This window comes from Giraffa tippelskirchi, chromosome 3 (genome assembly GCF_054371585.1).
Source record: "Giraffa tippelskirchi isolate mGirTip1 chromosome 3, T2T-mGirTip1v1.2.pri, whole genome shotgun sequence".
Lineage (NCBI taxonomy): Eukaryota > Metazoa > Chordata > Mammalia > Artiodactyla > Giraffidae > Giraffa > Giraffa tippelskirchi.
In genome coordinates this window covers 48,337,866-48,357,534 of record NC_137277.1, presented here as the reverse complement: position 1 = coordinate 48,357,534, position 19,669 = coordinate 48,337,866, and the positions used below count along the sequence as shown (strand labels likewise).

The 19,669-nt window shown below is 47.0% G+C and overlaps 1 protein-coding gene across 5 annotated transcripts; it reads left to right on the top strand.

Moving 5' to 3' along the window:
- Positions 1-1,614: 1,614 nt before the first annotated feature.
- HEATR9 (HEAT repeat containing 9) lies at positions 1,615-19,468 on the top strand. Of its 5 annotated transcripts, XM_081584483.1 has the most exons (15): positions 1,615-1,810; positions 3,208-3,257; positions 6,654-6,835; positions 7,084-7,210; positions 7,428-7,484; positions 7,685-7,741; positions 8,552-8,609; positions 8,999-9,129; positions 14,267-14,449; positions 14,811-14,903; positions 14,997-15,116; positions 17,655-17,728; positions 18,208-18,259; positions 18,691-18,777; positions 18,989-19,468. In XM_081584483.1, exons 1-15 carry the CDS (start codon positions 1,723-1,725, stop codon positions 19,355-19,357), a joined length of 1,728 nt encoding a protein of 575 aa, XP_081440609.1. In that variant the 5' UTR covers positions 1,615-1,722; the 3' UTR covers positions 19,358-19,468. The 5 variants fall into 5 exon arrangements, with proteins under 5 accessions (XP_081440609.1, XP_081440611.1, XP_081440610.1 ...); XM_081584485.1 differs by lacking the exon at positions 7,084-7,210 and having other exon boundaries at positions 6,654-6,854; XM_081584484.1 differs by lacking the exons at positions 7,428-7,484; positions 7,685-7,741.
- Positions 19,469-19,669: the final 201 nt, after the last annotated feature.

Here is a 19,669-nt window from a genome sequence, read left to right as displayed (position 1 = left end):
TCTATCCACATTTGCATTTTTTATTATTGCTGTTTATATTTTTTTTAATAGTTCAAGGGTTTCTTTTACTTTTATTTTTTAATTTTTGGCAGCACCAGGCAACATGTGGGATCTTAGTTCCCCAAACAGGGATCGAACCTGTGTCCCCTGCAGAGCAAACATGGAGTCTTAACCACTGGACCATGTTAGGAAAATGAAAATGGAGGTAGTCTTGTTCAGGCTTCAGATTGCTGTCATTTGGGACTTCCCAGAGTTCAAGTCTGGATGCAGGTTTTCAGTTCAAGTTGGTGATGTATATGCTATTACCTTTTCCTGTTGTTTTTATTTTTCTTTTAATGACTGCATATTGAAATTAAGCCAAACAATTCTCTATTAAATATTGGAATTGCATATTGTGTGTTTGTATCAAGCGGTTTCTTTTGTTAACAAATCCTTCTAACCTAAAACAAAAGTAAAACTTTTAGTGAAACAGACCACCAGGGAAGTCCTCATATAGTTTTAAAAACTCACAGTTTTTTCTAAAATGAAATAAAATAAATGTGTTTGTGAACAACAGTAAAAAGAGTTCTATTTCTTGCTGCCAAAGAAGGAGGTATATGTATTATTGGGAGAAGGGATAGTTAAGGAGTTTGGGATGGACATGTACACACTGCTATATTTAAAATGGATAATCAACAAGGACCTCTTGTATAGCACAGGGAATTCTGCTCAATGTTGTGTGGCAGCCTGGATGGAACGGGAATTTGGGGGAGAATGGATACATGTATATGCATGGCTGAGACCCTTCACTGTTCACCTGAAACTATCACACCATTGTTTGTTTGTTTGTTTTTTAATTATATTTATTTTAATTGGAGGCTAATTACTTTACACTATTGTAGCGGTTTTTGCCATACATTGACATGAATCAGCCATGGGTGTACATGTGTTCCCCAGCCCAAACTCCCCGCCCCACCTCCATCCCCATCCCATTCCTCAGGGTCATCCCAGTGCACCGGCCCTGAGCGCCCTGTCTCATGCATCGAACCTGTACTGGCGATCTGTTTCACATATGGTAATATACATGTTTCAATGCTATTCTCTCAAATCATACCATCCTCGCCTTCTCCCACAGAGTCCAAAAGTCTGTTCTTTACATCTGTGTCTCTCTTGCTGTCTTGCATATAGGGCCATCGTTACCATCTTTCTAGATTCCACATATATGCATTAATATACTGTATTGGCACACCATTTTGTGTTAATTGGCTATATCCCAATACAAAATGAAAAGTTTTTGAAAAATTTTTTAAAAAAATAAACACTTCAGAAGAGACAAAAAAATAACAAGGGCTACGTGAGCTTGAGGTTCATTAAGTGCTTTGACTTTCTTTTTTAATTTATGCCTCACCACTGCCCCTCGAGCTCACCAGACAAGCATAGCTTTCCTCCTTTCAGATGAGGAAAGTGAAGCTCCCAGAGGGAAAGCGACTGGCTCAAGCTACAGGTCAGTAGATGCCAGGGCTGGGGCTCCAGAGTAGAACCAGAGTGTTCCATGCACCTAGGTGATCTGCTCACTCAACACTCGGAGGCTTCTAGCTCTAGAAGCCCAGACACCTCACTAGTCCCTCTTGTGCCACAGACGACAGGTCTCCCCGAGCTGTGCCCCAACTCCCACAAAGGAGAGGTCCCTGTAGTCCCCTCCCCCACCCAGGTTCCCTCTGGCCGTGCCCCCAGGAGAAGAAGATGGCCCACGAAAGATCAGTCGACATCTCTGACATCAACAGGGCAATGTTCAAGTGCCCATGGCTGGAATATCCAGGAAGGACTAAAGGTGAGGTTAGAATGGACAGGAGCGGAGTCAGGGATAGGGACCTGAAAAGGAAAGCTCCCTGGCCCCCAGTCCCAGGCAGGAGTCCGGGTGATGTCAGCAAATCTATGGGAAGAGTCAGGGCAGATCCTTGGGTACTTTCAAGGCTCCGTACACCCCTCAAGGTAAGTTTCCAGGGCCCTCTAAGGTGGGGTGTCTCTGGGACTCCCCAGCTTCTGCTTCCTCATCTGCTCTGCACTCTCACAACTCCATGGTTTCAAGGTGTTCCTCTTGCCCACTGTTCTTCCTCTTGTCGGTCTGGCTACCTCTCCTACTTGCACTGAAGATTCAGCTTGTGGATAATCTCCTCTGGAAACCCTCCCTGCTCCTCCCCACCAGTTTAGGACCCCTCATCGAGACCACCTATACCTTTACCCATCCTCACATTTATTTCCCTTTGTTAATCCCCAGTAAATGGTTCTATCTCACCACTAGACCAGTGGTTCCCAAAATATGTTCCCAGGACCAGCAGCATCAGTATCTTGTTAGAAATGCAACTTCTCTGGACTTACCTGGCCATCCAGGGGTTGACTCTGTGCCACCAAAGCAGAGGGCAGGGGCTTGATCCCTGGTCAGGGAACTAAGATCTCACATGCCGTGTGCACCATCCCCCCGCCAAAAAAAAGTGAATTCTCATACCGCACCCCAGAGTTACTCTGGGGATGAGTCTTCATCTGGGGATAAGGAAATCTGTAGTTTAACAAGCTCTCCAAGATCTTCCTTGGTGATCCAGTGGTTAAGACTCTGCTTCCACTGCAAAGCAGGGCACTAGTTCAATCCCTGGTCAGGGAACTAAGATCCCACATGTCACTCAGAGCGGCCAAAACAAACAACAAAAAACAAGATGTCCAGTTTTTTCTAGTGCACACTCAAGTTTGAGAACCACTGAGCATTTTTACCGTTAACCGCACATTAGAATCCTCTGGGAAGCTTTCTAAAATGCCTAGGTCCCTTCTTTGGGCAATCTGATTCAATTAGTCTGATGCAGGACTGAGGCATGTGAAAAAATTCCCTCAAATAATTCTAATACACAGCCAGGGTTGAGAACTACTCTGCCAGACCAGTGTGTCTCCAATTTCAACATGCGTAGGAATCTTAGTCAAATAAAGATCCTGACTTAGCAGGTCTGGGTAGAGCTAGAGATTCTGCATTTCTGAGAAGCTCTGAGGCTATGGCAATCCTGCTATTCCACAGACCAAGACACCAGAAATGTACAAGTCCCTTAAGGACAGGAATTATGGCTTCTTTACCTCCCTGGTGCCTGATATCGTGTTCACTAAATGCTGATGCTCGATAAATGAATGCCCAGAAGGACAACTCTTCAACTCACCCTTGTCCATGCTGTCTCCTTTGCACCACAGAACTCAGAAGAGCTGCAGCTCCTGTCTTACTGCCCTTGTCCTGTCACCAGGTAAGACCCCTGACTTCCACCACCCTGAGAGCCTTGTTGAAGGAGGAGTCAGCAGACCATCCCTTCCCATTAAGGCTAGTTCATAGAACCCTACGGGCTCCCCTGGTGGCTCAGACAGTAAAGAATCCACCTGCCAGTACAGGAGACCTGGGTTTCATCCCTAGGTTAGGAAGACCCCCTGGAGAAGGGAATGGCTACCCACTCCAGTATTCTTGCCTGGAGAATCCCATGGACAGGGGAGCCTGGTGGGCTACAGTCCATGGGGCTGCAAAGAGTCGGACACGACTGAAAGACTAACACAAACACATACTTAGAACTCTACACTTATCCCTGCGGCTGCCACTAACTCTGTGTGACCTTGGACAAGTGGCTTTCCCTCCCTGAACTGCAGGAGTAGCCTCTGTCACAAGCCAACCCCTGCCCCGCTCCCTTTGTTGAGTGGCTGTGAGATAACATCTGTAAGGTTTTGGCTGTGCAAGCAGTTGCTTAATAATGAGTTATTTTTGAATTTCAGATAAGCAATGAATTTTTTTTAACATGCCTATGTCCTAAATATTGCCTTCACTGCCTGGAATCGAAATTCAATGGGACATCCTGGGGTTTTGTTGTTTGTTTGTTCTTAACTGAGGTAGAGAAATTTATTTATTTGGCTGCTCTGGGTCTTAGTTGTGGCATGTGGGATCTAGTTCCCTGACCAGGAATTGACACCACCACCCCACCGCCGGGTCCCCTGCAATGAAAGCTTGGAATCGTAGCCACTGGACCACCAGGGAAATCTCAATCCTGTTTTTTATTTGCTTGGTCCTTACAAAATCTGACAACTCAACTTATAGTGAGTCAATGTCCCATTTTCTGAAGTCATGACAATCACTTGCAAACTCATTATTATCATCTCAGTCACCCCACTGGGAACCATTAGCCGAAGCCCTTTTTCAGACAGTTGTTGTAGAGACAGGAAGGCTTGAGAAGAGACAAGAATATTCAGTTCAGTTCAGTCGCTCAGTCGTGTCCGACTCTTTGTGACCCTATGAAGTGCAGCACGCCAGGCCTCCCTGTCCATCACCAACTCCCAGAGTTTACCCAAACCCATGTCCATCGAGTCGGTGATGCCATTCAACCATCTCATCCTCTGTCGTCCCCTTCTCCTCCTGCCCCTAATCCTTCTCAGCATTAGGGTCTTTTCCAATGAGTCAACTCTTCACATGAGGTGGCCAAAGTATTGGAGTTTCACCTTCAACATCAGTCCTTCCAATGAGCACCCAGGATTGATCTCCTTTAGGATGGACCGGTTGGATCTTCTTGCAGTCCAAGGGACTCTCAAGAGTCTTCTCCAACACCACAGTTCAAAAGCATCAATTCTTTGGTGCTCAGCTTTCTTCACCGTCCAACTCTCACATCCATACATGACCACTGGAAAAACCATAGCCTTGACTAGACAGACGTTTGTTGGCAAAGTAATGTCTCTGCTTTTAAATATGCTATCTAGGTTGGTCATAACCTTCCTTCCAAGGCGTAAGCATCTTTTAATTTCATGGCTGCAATCACCATCAGCAGTGATTTTGGAGCCCAAAAAAATAAAGTCTGAAACTGTTTCCACTGTTTCCCCATCTATTTCCCATGAAGTGATGGGACCAGATGCCATGATCTTAGTTTTCTGAATGTTGAGCTTTAAGCCAACTTTTTCACTCTCCTCTTTCACTTTCATCAAGAGGCTCTTTAGTTCTTCTTCGCTTTCTGCCATAAGGGTGGTGTCATCCGCATATCTGAGGTTATTGATATTTCTCCCGGCAATCTTGATTCCAGCTTGTGTTTCTTCCAGCCCAGCGTTTCTCATGATGTACTCTGCATATAAGTTAAATAAGCAGGATGACAATATACAGCCTTAACGTACTCCTTTTCTTATTTGGAACCAGTCTGTTGTTCCATGTCCAGTTCGAACTGTTGCTTCCTGACCTGCATACAGGTTTCTCAAGAGACAGGTCAGGTGGTCTGGTACTTCCATCTCTTTCAGAATTTTCCACAGTTTATTGTGATCCACACAGTCAAAGGCTTTGGCATAGTCAATAAAGCAGAAATAGATGTTTTTCTGGAACTCTCTTGCTTTTTCGATGATCCAGGAGATGTTGGCAATTTGATCTCTGGTTCCTCTGCCTTTTCTAAAACCAGCTTGAACACCTGGAAGTTCACAGTTCACGTATTGCTGAATCCTTGTCAAATCTTCAGAGAAATCCCCTGACCCATCTAAAACCTTTGGCCACAACCAGAGCTGCAGTTTCACAAGTGTCTAAGATAGATTATTTGAAGAAATCCTGTTTTTCCAATGAAACTATTAAGTTCCATGAAGACAGGAATGATAACTGTCTCCCCAGCACTGAGTGCTTGGCACATAGTAGGTGCTCAATAAAAATCTGTTGAATGCCTGAGTGAATGAGCAGGGGCCCAAAATACCCCTCTCTTTACTCCACATCTCCCCCGCCACTGGCCTTTTCATCTCCTTGCCCAGATGACTTTTTTTTTCAGTTGCACAAGGCCTTCATTGCTGCACACAGGCTTTCTCAAGTTACGCGAAGTGAGAGCCACTGTTCATCGTGGGCTTCTTACTGCAGTGGCTCCTCTTGTTGCGGCTCATGGGCTCTAGAGAGCAGGCTCTGTAGTTGTGGCACACAGGCTTAGTTGCTCCTTGGTATGTGGGATCTTCCCTGACCAGGGATCGAGCCTGTGATTGGCAGGCAGATTCTTATCTACTGGACCACCAGGGAAGTTCCCAGATGACTTTCTCAAAATCCCTTGAGATTCTCAACTAACTGAACTGTGGACAGTTGTCCCTCGGTATCCACAGGGGATACCAAACTCCACAGATATGCAAGTCCGTTGTATAAAATGGAGTGGTGTTTGCATATAGCCTGCACACATCCTCTCTAGATTATTTATAATACCTAATACAATGTAAATGGTATGTAAAGAGTTACTAGGTACATGGCAAATTCAAGCTTTGCTTTTTGGAACTTCTTAGAATTTTTTTTTCCCAAATATTTTGAACCCATGGTTGGTTGAATCTATGGATGTGGAACCTGTGGATACGGAGGGCCAAGTGTACTCAGATCAATTTACAGACCAACAACAGTTTCCCAATCTTTATGTCATTAGTCCTCACAACCACCTTGGGAGGAGTACAGAACAAGGATGATTAGCCCCATTTTGCAGATGAGAAGACTGAGACCTTGGTAGGGTAAAGTCATTTGCACGAGTCACACAGTTGGTTAGGAGGTGGCTGTGTCTTGAGCTCGGACGAGAGGCTGAAGGGTGTTTCCCTCGTCTAGTCCCTTCTCACCCTGGCCCTCTTCCTGGCTGAGAAATGTCCCCTGTGGCTGCTCTGCCACTCACACCCACCTCCAGGCACCAAAGGAAGAGTTCCCCCCAAGTCCAGAGTGCTGGAGGGAGCACCCGAGCAAGCCAAATGCCGTACCTTACTGCTACTACAAGAAGCCCGAGATCTACACGCACTGGTATACCCTGTACGATCGCCGAAAGGAACGGGAGGCCCAGAGGACACTGCGGAAAATGAGAGATCACCCCAGGTGTGTTTTGTCCCTTCCTGTTCTCCACGCCCTCCCCATCTTCTAGGAAAGGACGGAAAGAGAAGAAAGGGGTGGAGTGGGGGTGGAGGCGTGGGGTGGGGCAAATCAGCCTACAGACCCCAGAAGAGACCCTGGGGTAGAAGGAAGCTGATCTGAGCTGGGCTGAGGACCAGAGGCAGAGGAGAGTCTGTGAAGCAAGGAGGAAGGGAACGAGGGGACCGGGGCTACATGTGTGATTTCTCCCACAGGTACCTCAAGGAGGGTACCCTCAGCCAAAATCTCCATCTTCCCATGAGCAAGCTGACTCGCAAGTCTCCAGTGGAGTCCAAGCCCTTAGACCCTGCTGGGGACCCCCTGAAGTGGCAAAGGTTAAAGGTCAGGGGCCATGGCGGGGGCCGGGGCAGAATGGGGAGACTCATTCTGAGGATGCCTTTACCCTGGGCTCACACCGTCCTTCCGCCCTCAGACCCTGCCGGCAAAATGGAGCGGGGGGAGGAGAGTGGATTGGGTGAGCTCCTTCCACTTTGAAAGAAGCGTGGTAGAACTGTATTTGTCCCTTTCTTCCCTTCCACTGGCTTCCCTGGGTGGGCAGGAACTCACAGAAAGCCTGAAATCTCCCAGGGAGGATGAGCAGCTCTACGCAGCACAGGTGAGAAGTGGCAAGGGTGGAGGGGTGTGGTTACAGGCCAGGTAGGAGTCGGCTGAGCTGGGGAGGAGAAAGATGCTGGAGGTGGAGGGCGAGGGGGGCAGTGATGTTCCAAGAACAATCTCCAGCAGTGTCCAGAAGATGGCAGCTCCCAGCGGTGGTGTCCAAGCTCTCTTCCTTTTCCCCTCCCCCTGTTCCTGCAGGCTCTGGGGTGCCTGGGGGTCAGAGACAAGTTTGTCATGGATGCACTGTGGCAGGCGGTGAGTCTGGGGCTGCACAGAGTCCAGGAGAGGAGAACACACGGCCTGTAGAGCCTTGGCACCTGAGCACAGACAAGGCCCACTAGGGTCAAGGATGATGGGCCCGATGCCGGAAGGAGGCAGCCACCTTGTGTGGCATGTCCCCGTCTCATGCGCCTGGCTTCTTTAAAGGGCAGCTTGATCTTAAAGGATAGGGAAGGAGGGATCTAAAGATCCCTTTTGTCTGACAGAGAAGATGCTCAACTGAAAAGTCAGGAGAAAATTGGGACTGAGTTCATTCTCTACCTTCACTGAATCAATTGTTTGTTGTTACCATTGTTTAAGTCGCTAAGTGGTGTCCGACTCTGCAATTTCATGTACTGTAGCCCGCCAGGCTCCTCTGTCCATGGGATTTCCCAGACAAGAGCCACCAAGCAACATTCTACGCCTATATGCCAATTTATAATGGGGGGGTGGGGGTGGGCTGTGTTCTTACCCATAATATCATTTAAATCTTTTGACACTAGAACTAGATAGCAGTAGGTACATGTTTCTAATGAGAAAATGAAAGCTCTGAGAGGCCAGGTGACCTGCCCTAGGCCCCACGGCGATCAGACACCAGATAGGGATGTGAAACAAAAGTCTTACTCCTAAGTTATGGTCCTTTCATTGCATCACCCTGCCTGCACCCCATGTTTGAGCATAAAAAGGTCACTCTCTAGGCCTCGGTTTCCTCATCTGTAAAATGAAAAGTTGAACTGAGATGATCCTGAAAGCTCCTGATATTCCACCACCTTAGGGCATGTTCCCACTCCCTACCTGTTAAATCAGGCCCAAGCCGGTCCAGAAAAACTGAAGTATGAGGCCTGTCGAGCCCTGGCCATCCTGGGTGAGTAGGTCCTCCCCTGGGTGGGAGTAGGGGCAGGTGAAGAAGGAGGCAGTGTAGCCGCAATCTACCTTTAGGGAAGGACAGAAGGGAGTGGACGGCACCCCCACTGCAACCTAGCCATTGGTAGGTCTGGGAATTATCCGAGGGATTGTTGGGCAGAGAGAGGAAGGTGGAGTGAAAAGGGAGAAGAGGTGGGAGGGAGATAGACAGCAGCCTCTGGAAACTGAGGTCATGCTCAGCCAGCTGCTCTGGTGTCCTGGGGGGACGGGCAACCGTGGGACCTAGTCCTTGGAACCTAAGTTGTGAGGACACAGCGGAGTCAAGTGGAGTCTGGCAGAGAGGAGCAGCCCTGGAGGCTCCGCCCTGACCTGAGGCTCCTCCCTGTCCAGGATGCCTGAAAAAGCACGTGATCCAAACTCTCATCAAGAAGTTGAAGGGGCAAAATGAGGGGCAGAGGATGGATACTCTGACAGCACTTCGGGTGGCTCTGAACTCCTGGGCTGCTGTCCCCAGAGATCAGGTGACTGGGGAGGAAGAGTCAGTCCCTGGGCTGGGGGTTAAGCCAGGGAGAGGGTAACCTAGCTCCTAGCTCTGACGGGAGGAGATGATGTCCTTGTGGGGTCCCCTGTGGAACAGGTTTCCTGGACAGAATCATTGGCAGAGCCCCTGAACTGGTCATACAACCTCTGAAAAGCCAGCTTTCAGAGTTGTCATTTGTCCATCTCGAAAATGGATATAGTAGTTATAGCATCGTTGAGAAGATTAAATGAGGTAATATATGTAAAGCACCTACTTCAATGCCTGGATTCTTTTTTTTTTTTTTTTAATATTTATTTATTTGGCTGCACCATGTCTTATTTGCGCCCTGCAAACTCTTAGTTGTGGCATGTGGGATCTAGTTCCCCTTTCAGGGATCGAACCTGGGCCCACTGCATTGGGAGCTTGGAGTCTTAGCCACTGGTCTGCCATGGAAATCCCAGTGCCTGTGCTCTTTCAATGACCACGCATCATCATTATTGTCATCCTTAAAGTAACCTGTTAAAGGAAAACCTCTGCCCAGAGGGGACAGGGACCAAGAAAATCTGCTGACACTACTTGAGATTTTTTCCCCTTTAGGGTCCTCTTAGTTTGACCCCATCACTGCTCCAAATGAAATAGAATTCATTACATCCACTTACTCAACAAGCATATATTGAACAGCTATTGTGGGCCAGACACCATCCTAGGCCCTTGGGATATGTCAGCAAACCAAAGCAGGCAGAGATCTCAGCTTTTGTAGAGCTTACATTCCAGTGGGGTGGGGAGTATGGGTGGAAGGGAGACACGTAAAAGTGAAAGTCGCTCAGTCGTGTCTGACTCTTTGCAACCCCATGGACTATAGAGTCCATGGAATTCTCCAGGCCAGAATACTGGAGTGGGTAGCCTTTCCCTTCCCCAGGGGATCTTCCCAACCCTGGGATCGAACCCAGGTCTCCCACATTGCCAGCATTCTTTACCAGCTGAGCCACAAGGGAAGCCCAGGGAGACACGTAATAACCAATAAATTTCATTATATAGTACGTTAGATACAGCAAGTGCAGTGGAAGAATTATGTAGAGTGATGAGAGTGATCAGGATGATCAGGGATGAGAGTGAACAGAAATGCTGAGTGCAGATAGAATGAGTTGCCATTTTAAACACGGAGGACAGGGAAGGCCTCATGTGGAAGTCGTCGTTTGAGCTCAAGCAGGAAGGTGAGGGGTGAGCCTTGCAGAGAGAAGGCATTCCCAGCAAAGGAAGAATCGAGGCAAAGTCCCGAAAGCAGGGGCAGGCTTGGTATGGGCAAGGAATGGCAAGGAGGCCATGTGACATAAGTGGAGTGGGAACAGAGAGAGCAGGAGGAAATGAAATTGGGTCAAAGACGTTAACAGGAGACTAGAGCATATGTGGCCTTCTGGATGACTTTAAGTACCTGAGCTTTTCTTCTGAGTGGAATAGGTTTTTGAACAAAGCAATGATGTGATCTAACTTATGTTTCAAAAGTTCACTCTAGGGGGCTACCCTGCTGGTCCAGTGGTTAAGACTCTGTGTTCCCAGTGCGGGGGGCCTGGGTTCAATCCCTGGTTGATCCCTGGTCGGGGAACTAAGATCCGTCGTGTGGCAGAGTCGCCAAAAAAAAAAAGGTTCACTCTGACTGCTATGTTGAAGAAAGATGGGCAGGGGATGAAAGGCAAAAGTGGAAGCAGAGAACAGCTACGAGTTGTTAAAGCAATCCTGGTGAGACACGATGGTGGCTGGGACCATAGTGGTTACAGTGGGGTTGGTAAGCAGTTATTAAGTTCTGAATATGTATATATGTATTACTATTTATTGATTTGTTTTGGCTGTGTCGGGTCTTAGTTGCGGCATGCAGTATCTTGTAGTTGCAGCATGTGGGATCTAGTTCCCTGAACAGGGATCAAACCCAGGCCCCCTTCATTGGGAGTGTGGAGTCTCAGCCACTGGATCACAAGGGAAATCCCCTGCATATATTTTTAAAGTAAAACTTTGACAGGTTAAATGTGAGCTGTAAGAGAAAGTGAGGCAACAAGGAGGAAGCCAAGGCTTTTGGCCTTGAAAGGATAGAGTTGTCATCAACTAAGATGGAGAGTGAATTTCCCTCATAGCACAGTTGCTAAAGAATCCACCTGCAATGCAGGAGACCCCGGTTCGATTCCTGGGTCAGGAAGATCCCCTGGAGACAGGATAGGCTGCCCACTCCAACATTCTTGGGCTTCCCTTGTGGTTCAGCTGGTAAAGAATCTGCCGGCAGTGCCAGAGACCTGGGTTCAATCAAACCTGGGTTCTATCCCTAGGTTGGGAAGATCCCCTGGAGAAGGGAAAGGCTACCCATTCCAGTATTCTGGCCCGGAGAATTCCATGGACTGTATAGTCCATGGGGACATGACTGAGAAACTTTCACTTCACTTCAAGATGGAAAAAGCTGCACATGGAACAGGCTTGGAGGTTATATCAGAAGTCCAATTTTGGACAAGTTATGTTTGTGATGTCTTCTGGACGTCCAAAGGAAACAACAGATAAGCAGCTGGATATACAATTTGGAGTTCAGAAGCCTGAACTAGTGGAAGAAATCTATGAGTTGTAAGCATATAGGTAGCCTATCATGTCATTCAATGAGATGAGATCACTAATAACCAAGACTCAAGCCTTGGGGCACCCCAGTGTTAAGAGGTCAGAGACAAGAGGAAGAACCAGTAAACACTAAGAAGTAGCCAACAAGTAGGAAGACAACCAATAGTATGGTATTCTGAAAATCAAGTAAAGAACATTTATCAAGGAAGGAGACAAATCAACCATATCAAATAATATAAGGACTGAGAATCCATACAATGGATTTAACCATGTGGGGATCATTGATTATCTTAACAAGAACTATTCTGGTGGGGCACTGAAAGTCTGAATGGAGTGGGGTTAAGAGAAAATGGGAGGAAAGAAGTGCAAAATGGCAAGAATGGGCAACTGTCCAAGTTTTCCTGGATAGAGCTGTAGTCAGCAGCAGGGGTAAATTCTAGAAAAAGAAAAAATAGCAGCATGTTTCAATGCTGAGGAGTAACGATCCAGCTGTTAGGAAAATGATCATTTTGAATAGGGTGGGAAGAGTTGTGCAGCAATGTTCTTGAGAAGGGATGAGAGCAAACACATAAGAGATTGACTTTATTTTTTTTAATATTTTTATTTATTTGGCCGCACCAAGTCTTAGTTGTGGCATGAGGGATCTTTAGTTGCATGTGGGCTCTTGGTTGCAGCATGTGGGATCTAGTTTCCCAACCAGAGATCGAACCTGGGCCCCCTACAATGGGAGTGTGCAATCCTAGCCGCCCGACCACCAGGAAAGTCCCCAAGATTGACTTTAGATAGATGGTCATGGTCTACAGTAATGTGAAAAGGAAGAAATATGGGTGCAGGTGTTGAAAGTTGGATAGAGGTGGTGGTAAGTGTCTCTGGAACTTCTTTTCTAGTTGCTTTTATTTTGCTCAGTAAAGTAGGAAGCAAGTTCATCAACTTAAGAGAATAGAGGAAGAAGTATTAGAGAGTCCAGAGGAAGGAATATGAATTAGGAGGATGGCGAAGAGAACTGCCCAGGGAAAAGCAGTCTGACCATTAGGCATCATTAAGGGTCTACATAACTTTGTGTTCATATACTTGAAGCAAGATTAGTCATCATAACTTTGTTTTCCTCTGGGAAGTGCAGGCAAAGAATTGGTGGAGAGTTGAGTAAAATAAAGAGGAGGTAAAGGAGTTCAGGGACCATGGAATTGAAGCTGGGTAAAAAGGGAAGAAAGTGAAGAGGAGGGTAAAGTTGCTCAATGAATTGTTAGTCTTCGTGTAGTCCAACAACTTTTTTAATAGAATGATTTATTAGCACTAAATATACAAAAAACATTCACTTTCGTTTTTTATAAGGAGTTGAAAGTAAAGAATATGTAAGTTACAGATAAACTCTTTCATTAAGAAAAGTTTAAAAAATAAAAAAGCAATGGTGATAACAAAATATGCCTAAGTGATAGATCTGACCATGTACTTTTATAAACCCTCACAATCCCCCACATATACATCTATACTTACATGAAAGAACTCATCTTTTATGTAATAGCCAAGTAGATAGGAAAAACTCCAATTCCTGTTTAGAAGAATTCAATCAACAATAGGAATAAATAAAAGCACTCTGACCACACCGTACAAATGTAAGGAACTTTTATAGACAATTTACAATAGAAAAAATACATGAATAACTAACTAACCCACATATATATTCACATACAGATAATAAGTTCAAAGTAAAGCTATTTAGTATACTCCTTTTAAAAAAATTCATTGGTATAGTTGCTTTACAATGTTAAGTTTCCACTGTACAGCAAAGTGAATCAGTCATTTGTATATATTGTTGTTTTTAGTCAACAAACTTGGACAAAACATGTCCAACTCTTTGGCAGCTCCATGGACTGCAGCCCACCAGGCTCCTCTGTCCATTGGATTTTCCAGGCAAGAATACTGGAGTGGGTTGCCATTTCCCTTTCCAGGGGATCTTCCCAACCCAGGGATCAAACCCATGTCTCCTGCATTGGCAGACAAGTTCTTTACCACTGGGCCACCAGGGAAGCCCCATACATACTTTTTTGGATTTCCTTCCCATTTAGGTCATCACACAGCACTGAGTAGAGTTCCCTGTGCTATACAGTAGGTATAACAATAACTGCTGACATCAGAAGAGAACCAGAAAGACGGGAGGAGAGGGAGTCAGAGAGAAGTTGCAGTAACGAGTAACGATGAAGTCTCTGTGGGAATTAATGGCTGACATAGTGCCGAGGACAAGGTTATGGGAGGAGAGGTGTCAGGTCAATGACCTGTATATTTTTTTCAAATGGCAAGAGCTGAGACAGCAGAGGTATTAAAGAGAGTAATGCTGACCCACCCACAAGAAAAAGTCATAGAGAAGTGAAAGGATGTGAGCCGGGAGCAAGTAGATGACAGCAAGAAAAAGGGAAGTGGGTAAACTAAGCTCTTGACAGGAGATTCCTTCTAGGGAAGAGGGAGAATGGTCTGGAAGCAGTCATGAATTGCCCTCCTAACAAAGCCTGGCCAGAGACCTAGTCCAACCGCCCTGTCTCCCTCCCAAGAGGACTCAGGTGGAGAATGAAGAGAAGCTGGTGCTGGCGCTACTGATGCTGTTAAAGAAGTCAGAGTACAAGGCAGCGGTGGAGGCGGCCCTGTGCTTGGGGTTCCTGAGGCCCTATAGCAACGTGGCCAGAGAGTACCTGCTGCAGTGCCTGTGTCAAGGGCCGAAGAGCCAGCAGATGAAGGTGTGAGGGGCGGGGGGCTGGGCTCCCTGGGGAAACGGTGCTGACTCTGGTGGGCTCTGGACCCTGTCATCCTCATCCCAGAGAAAAGGACCTTCAGCAGGGAGCACCGCAGGGTCCTCTGTGTGTTTCTGAATATGTATGTGGGTCACGTGGGCGTAAGTGTACACAGATCTGTGTATATCCCATTCATTCACGTATGTGCACATGTGCACACACATGAACTTGCGCTCTCACTTATGAGGCCAGGAGGGAGGAGAAAGGACTCTGCCTGTTTCCTGCAAGTTCTAGCCCTCAAGTGCGCTTGGCTATCCAAATGCCTCTTGGTCTGGTATACCCCACCCCGCCCTGCCCACCCCAACAGGCACTCAGTGTGCTGGTCAAGATAATGGGTGTGCATTCAGCCACAGTTGTCAGGAGCATCCTGGACCAGCTGTCCTGTTCCAGTGTTCTGGAGGTAAGCTCTCAACTGCCTAGTACCCTTCCTGCTCCAGCACAAGGATGTGCTGGGGGATGAGGAAGGTGGTCTGTCCTTTGTGTCTGCCCTCAGCACCGTTTTGAAGCCACCCAGATGCTCAAGGCCATTGGGCTGGAACGGATCCAGGCACATGGTCTGGAAAGACTCACATTCGACCTACTCAGGAGGAAGACATATAATGAACCCTTCTTCGTAAGTGAGACCAACGCTCCCAAGCCCAGGCAGCCCAAACCTGTCTTTTTACCTTTTTCTAAAGGACCCCCACCCTGCCTTGGCTCCCACCACACTGCCCCCCAAAGTTCAGTTCAATTCAGTTCAGTCACTCAGTTGTGTCCAACTCTTTACAACCCAATGGCCTGCAGCAAGCCAGGCTTCCCTGTCCATCACCAACTCCTGGAGATTGCTGAAATTCATGTCCATTGAGTCAGTGATGCCATCCACCACCTCATCTTCTATCGTCCCCTTCTCCTCCTGCCTGCAATCTTTCCCAACATTAGGGTCTTTTCCAACGAGTCACTTCTTCATATCAGGTAGCCAAAGTATTGGAGCTTCAGCTTCAGCATCAGTCCTTCCAATGAATATTCAGGACTGATTGCCTTTAGGATTGACTGGTTTGATCTCCTTGCAGTCCAAGGGACTCTCAAGAGTCTTCTCCAACACCACAGTTCAAAAGCATCAATTCTTCCACACTCAGCTTTCTTTATTGTCCAACTCTCATATCCATACATGACTACAGGAAAAACCATAGCTTTGACTATGTGAACCTTTGTCAGTAAAGTAATGTTTCTGCTTTTTAATATGCTGTCTAGGTTGGTCATAGCTTTTCTTCCAAGGAGCAAGTGTCTTTTGATTTCATGACTGCAGTCACCATCTGCAGTGATTTTGGAGCCCAAGAAAATAAAGTCTATCACTGTTTCCATTGTTTCCCCATCTATTTGCCATGAACTGATGGGACTGGAAGCCATGATCTTAGTTTTTTGAATGTTGAGTTTTAAGCCAACTTTTTCACTCTCCTCTTTCACTTTCATCAAGAGGCTCTTCAGTTCCTCTTTGCTTTCTGTCATAAGGGTGGTGTCATCTGCATATCTGAGGTTATTGATATTTCTCCCAGCAATCTTGATTCCAGCTTGTGCTTCATCCAGTCCAGCATTTTGCATGATGTACTCTGCATATAAATTAAATAAGCAAGGTAACAAAATACAGCCTTGACATACTCCTTTCCCAATTTGGAACCAGTCCATTGTTTCACATCTGGTCCTAACTGTTGCTTCTTGACCTGAATACAGATTTCTCAGGAGGCAGGTCAGGTGGTCTGGTATTCCCATCTCTTTAAGAATTTTCCACAGTTTGTTGTGATCCACACAGTCGAAGGCTTTGGCGTAGTCAGTGAAGCAGAAGTAGGTGTTTTTCTGGAATTTGGAATTCTCTTGCTTTTTCTATGATCCAATGGATGTTGGAAATTTGATCTCTGGTTCCTCTGCCTTTTCTAAATCCAGCTTGAACATCTGGAAGTTCTCGGTTCACACACTGTTGAGCTTCGCTTGGAAAATTTTCAGCACTACTTTACAAGCATGTGAGATGAGTGCAATTGTGCAGTAGTTTGAACATTCTTTGGCATTGTTGCCTTTCTTTGGGATTGGAATGAACATTTTCCAGTCCTGTGGCCACTGCTGAGTTTTCCAAATTTGCTGGCATATTGAGTGTAGCACTTTAACAGCATCATCTTTTGGGATTTGAAATAGTTCAGCTGGAATTCCATCACCTATACTAGCTTTGTTCGTAGTGATGCTTCCTAAGGCCCTCTTGACTTCACACTCCAGGATGTCTGGCTCTATGTCTGACTCCAGATAACATCATCATGGTTATCTGGGCCGTTAAGATCTTTTTTGTATAGTTCTTCTGTGTATGCATGCCCCCCAAAGCATGCATCACATTCACCAGAACATAGCTCCTGTTTCCAAGCTGTCTGGCTTTTGTGCGGGCAGTTCTCTCAGCTTAAAATGCCCTGTCATTCCTCCCTCCTCTGAAAGGTGGGAAACTGCCTCTGCTTTCAGTTCCACTGGTAAGTAACTCCTCTCTCCTACTGTCTATTAAAATATAATCGCCCCTTCCAGACCAGCCCAGACAACACCTTCACTCTGAAGATTCTGTATGGTCACCTAACTAAACTGAACTATTTTCTGTTCCCTAACCTCTCTGTGCTCTCTCCTGCCTCTGGGCTTTTGTACCTGCTCTCCCTCTGCCCAGGGAAGCTGGCCCCCAGCCTCTCAGCCCGGTTAACTCCTACTCTTGCTTCAGGTTTCAGCTGCGGCATCACTTCCTCCAGGAAGTCTTCCTGGTATTCAGACTTGAGCTAGGAGTCCCTCCTATTGTCCCTACCTTTAGTTCAGGAGTCTGCCTGCCTGTTCACTTGTCTGCTTCCCCCACCAGACCGTGAGCTCGCTGAGGCAAGGACCATACATACAGCACAAAGTAAACACTCAATGAAGGTTGATGGTCTAGTGGTTAAGACTTCACCTTCCAGTGCAGGGGTTGTGGGTTCAATCCCTGGTCAGGGAGCTAGGATCCCACATGTCTTGCGGCCAAAAAACCAAAACATGAAATAGAAACAATATTGTAACAAATTCAATAAAAGGCTAAAAAATTGTCCATATCAAAAAAAAAAAAAAAGTTTGGGAAGCACTTAAGAGCACACCCCTGAGTCCCTGTCCCACCTTAACCTCTCTTCAGGCTATGAGGCAGGCTGTTGCTGAAACTGTGGAAGAGCTCAAGATGAAGCCCACGATGTTGAACTTGGTGGAGGCGTGAGTGGCTCAGGCTGGGAGGTGCCAGGGCCAAATCCTAGGCTGTGGGAAGGGGACAGAGGGTCAGTGAGAGCTGAGAACCTACTGCCTGTTCTCAGCTTGCACTGCCCAGGCCACTGGCCAAGTCACTCTTTGACCTCTGGGCTTTCCTTCATCTGTAAAAAGGGGCTGGTAATACCTACCACTCAGAGTTGCTATTTAAAGCTCAAGTTAAGATGAGGAGTTGGAAGGGATTTGTAAATGGTAAAGTTCTGGACAAATGCGAGTTCTGATCATCACTCAGTGCCCCTTGGAAAACTGTTGTACCAACCTTTCCCCTCCCAGTCCCTTTCCTGACCCAAGAAACAAGAAGGGGACATTAATGAAATTAACATCACTCATCAGCCTTATGCCTGACTCACTCTGGACTGTGAGAAGCAGCCAGTCTTCCTTCCCTTCCCCTTAACTGGACCACAACACACTCACTCCCTTCTCTTCAGGCAGCTGATGAGCACAAATGCCACGGCACGCCAGGAAGCAGTCATCTCTCTGGTAAGGCCAGCTCCGCGACTCTGACCAGATGTGTTGATGGCTGGGGGAGTGGGCAGTCCAGGAGAGCTACTGAGGGGAAGAAAGGGATACACAGTGTGAGGAGGTGGTTTGCCGGATTTTTTATTTTAGACTTCCTGCCCTACCAGGAGTTCAGGGAAAGCTTTTCTGCAGGATTGGAGCTGGGTAGGAGAAGGGACAGGCGAAGGGTATGATGGGGCATTGCTCAGATGTGACAAACTATCTTGACTCTTCTGGTGAAAAAAATTGTACCAGAACCCAATGCAGAGGCCCTCAAAGGTAAGGAAGCAGCTGGGAAGCCACATCTCCTGTCCAGGCACAGAGTCATCACGAGGGTGCTAGAATGGAAGAGAGCGTAGATGGGGCATCTTCCTGGGCTGGCTACTGAGGTGCCCTCATCCTGCCTCTGCCAGAGTGTCCTGGGGATCCGCAGCCCACAGGTGTTCCACTTGGTCCTGGACATGCTGGATGTGGAGAAGAACGCGTCTGTGAAGAAGAGTGTAAGGCATCCTAGCCCTCCTCCTCCAGCCTCTCCCACTCTCCTCACACCACATGTCCTCTGACGGCGGGGAGGGGAGGGGAATAAGCCCTTAGACGTTGTCCCTTGACCTCATTCCCTGGGACCCAGAGTGACCTGTGGCCAGAACTCGCCTCCCACCTCCCAGGGCTGGCCTGAAAGGAGCCAGCCATGGGGCCTTTGTTTCAATGCAGCTACAAGAAACATTAATTCTTTTGGCCTCCATTGATCCCTGGATCCAAAACAAGCTAAAGAACAAGGTTCTCTTTGTATGTGAGATGCCAAAGACCAGCATGAAGGTGGAGCTCACAAGGTTCTGGAAAGAGCCTGAGAACTCAGAAGAGTCAAATATCCAAGACTTTCAACTTGCAGAGCTGAACCCCTTGTTTCTTACTAAGTCCAGTGCCACGTTAGACCAACAGAAAAAGCTAAACCCCCAGAAAGGGTCTGATACCCCTGGCTTCCTACCCTCTTTCTCTATATCCCCCAAACACAAGTCACGGGGGTCCTGGACACCAGGGATAAGAAAACAGCTCCAGATCTTTGCTGAGACCCCCAACTAGGTCAGTTGTTTAGGTTGAGTCCCTGCTCTTTCTTTAAGGGTGCTTCTTAGGCTCGCCTGAGAAAATGACCAGTACTTATCTTCCATAATAAATGAGAATCATTCTACCTACCATGATGGTTCCCTTCATTGTGAGCTGCACTGAAACGAAGATCTCACACCTGGCTGGGCCTTCCTTGCTCTCAGCCACATGTCCTTTCCACGAGACAAACCTGCTCTGGGTGGCCAGCCTGCCTTCCTACATCAAGTCCTTTGTCTGCACCCAGAATGTGATGACAAAGTCAGAGCTGAGCCTCTGTCTAGAGGGGGCTGC

What these genes read in the sequence shown, in the direction of transcription:
- HEATR9 (XM_081584483.1), top strand. Translation starts at nt 1,723, where the DNA reads ATGGCCCACGAAAGATCAGTCGACATCTCTGACATCAACAGGGCAATG. An exon ending in TGGATGCACTGTGGCAGGCG is followed by an intron (nt 7,742 to 8,551) that starts GTGAGTCTGGGG and finishes CTGTTAAATCAG; the next exon opens with GCCCAAGCCGGTCCAGAAAA. An exon ending in CATATAATGAACCCTTCTTC is followed by an intron (nt 15,117 to 17,654) that starts GTAAGTGAGACC and finishes ACCTCTCTTCAG; the next exon opens with GCTATGAGGCAGGCTGTTGC.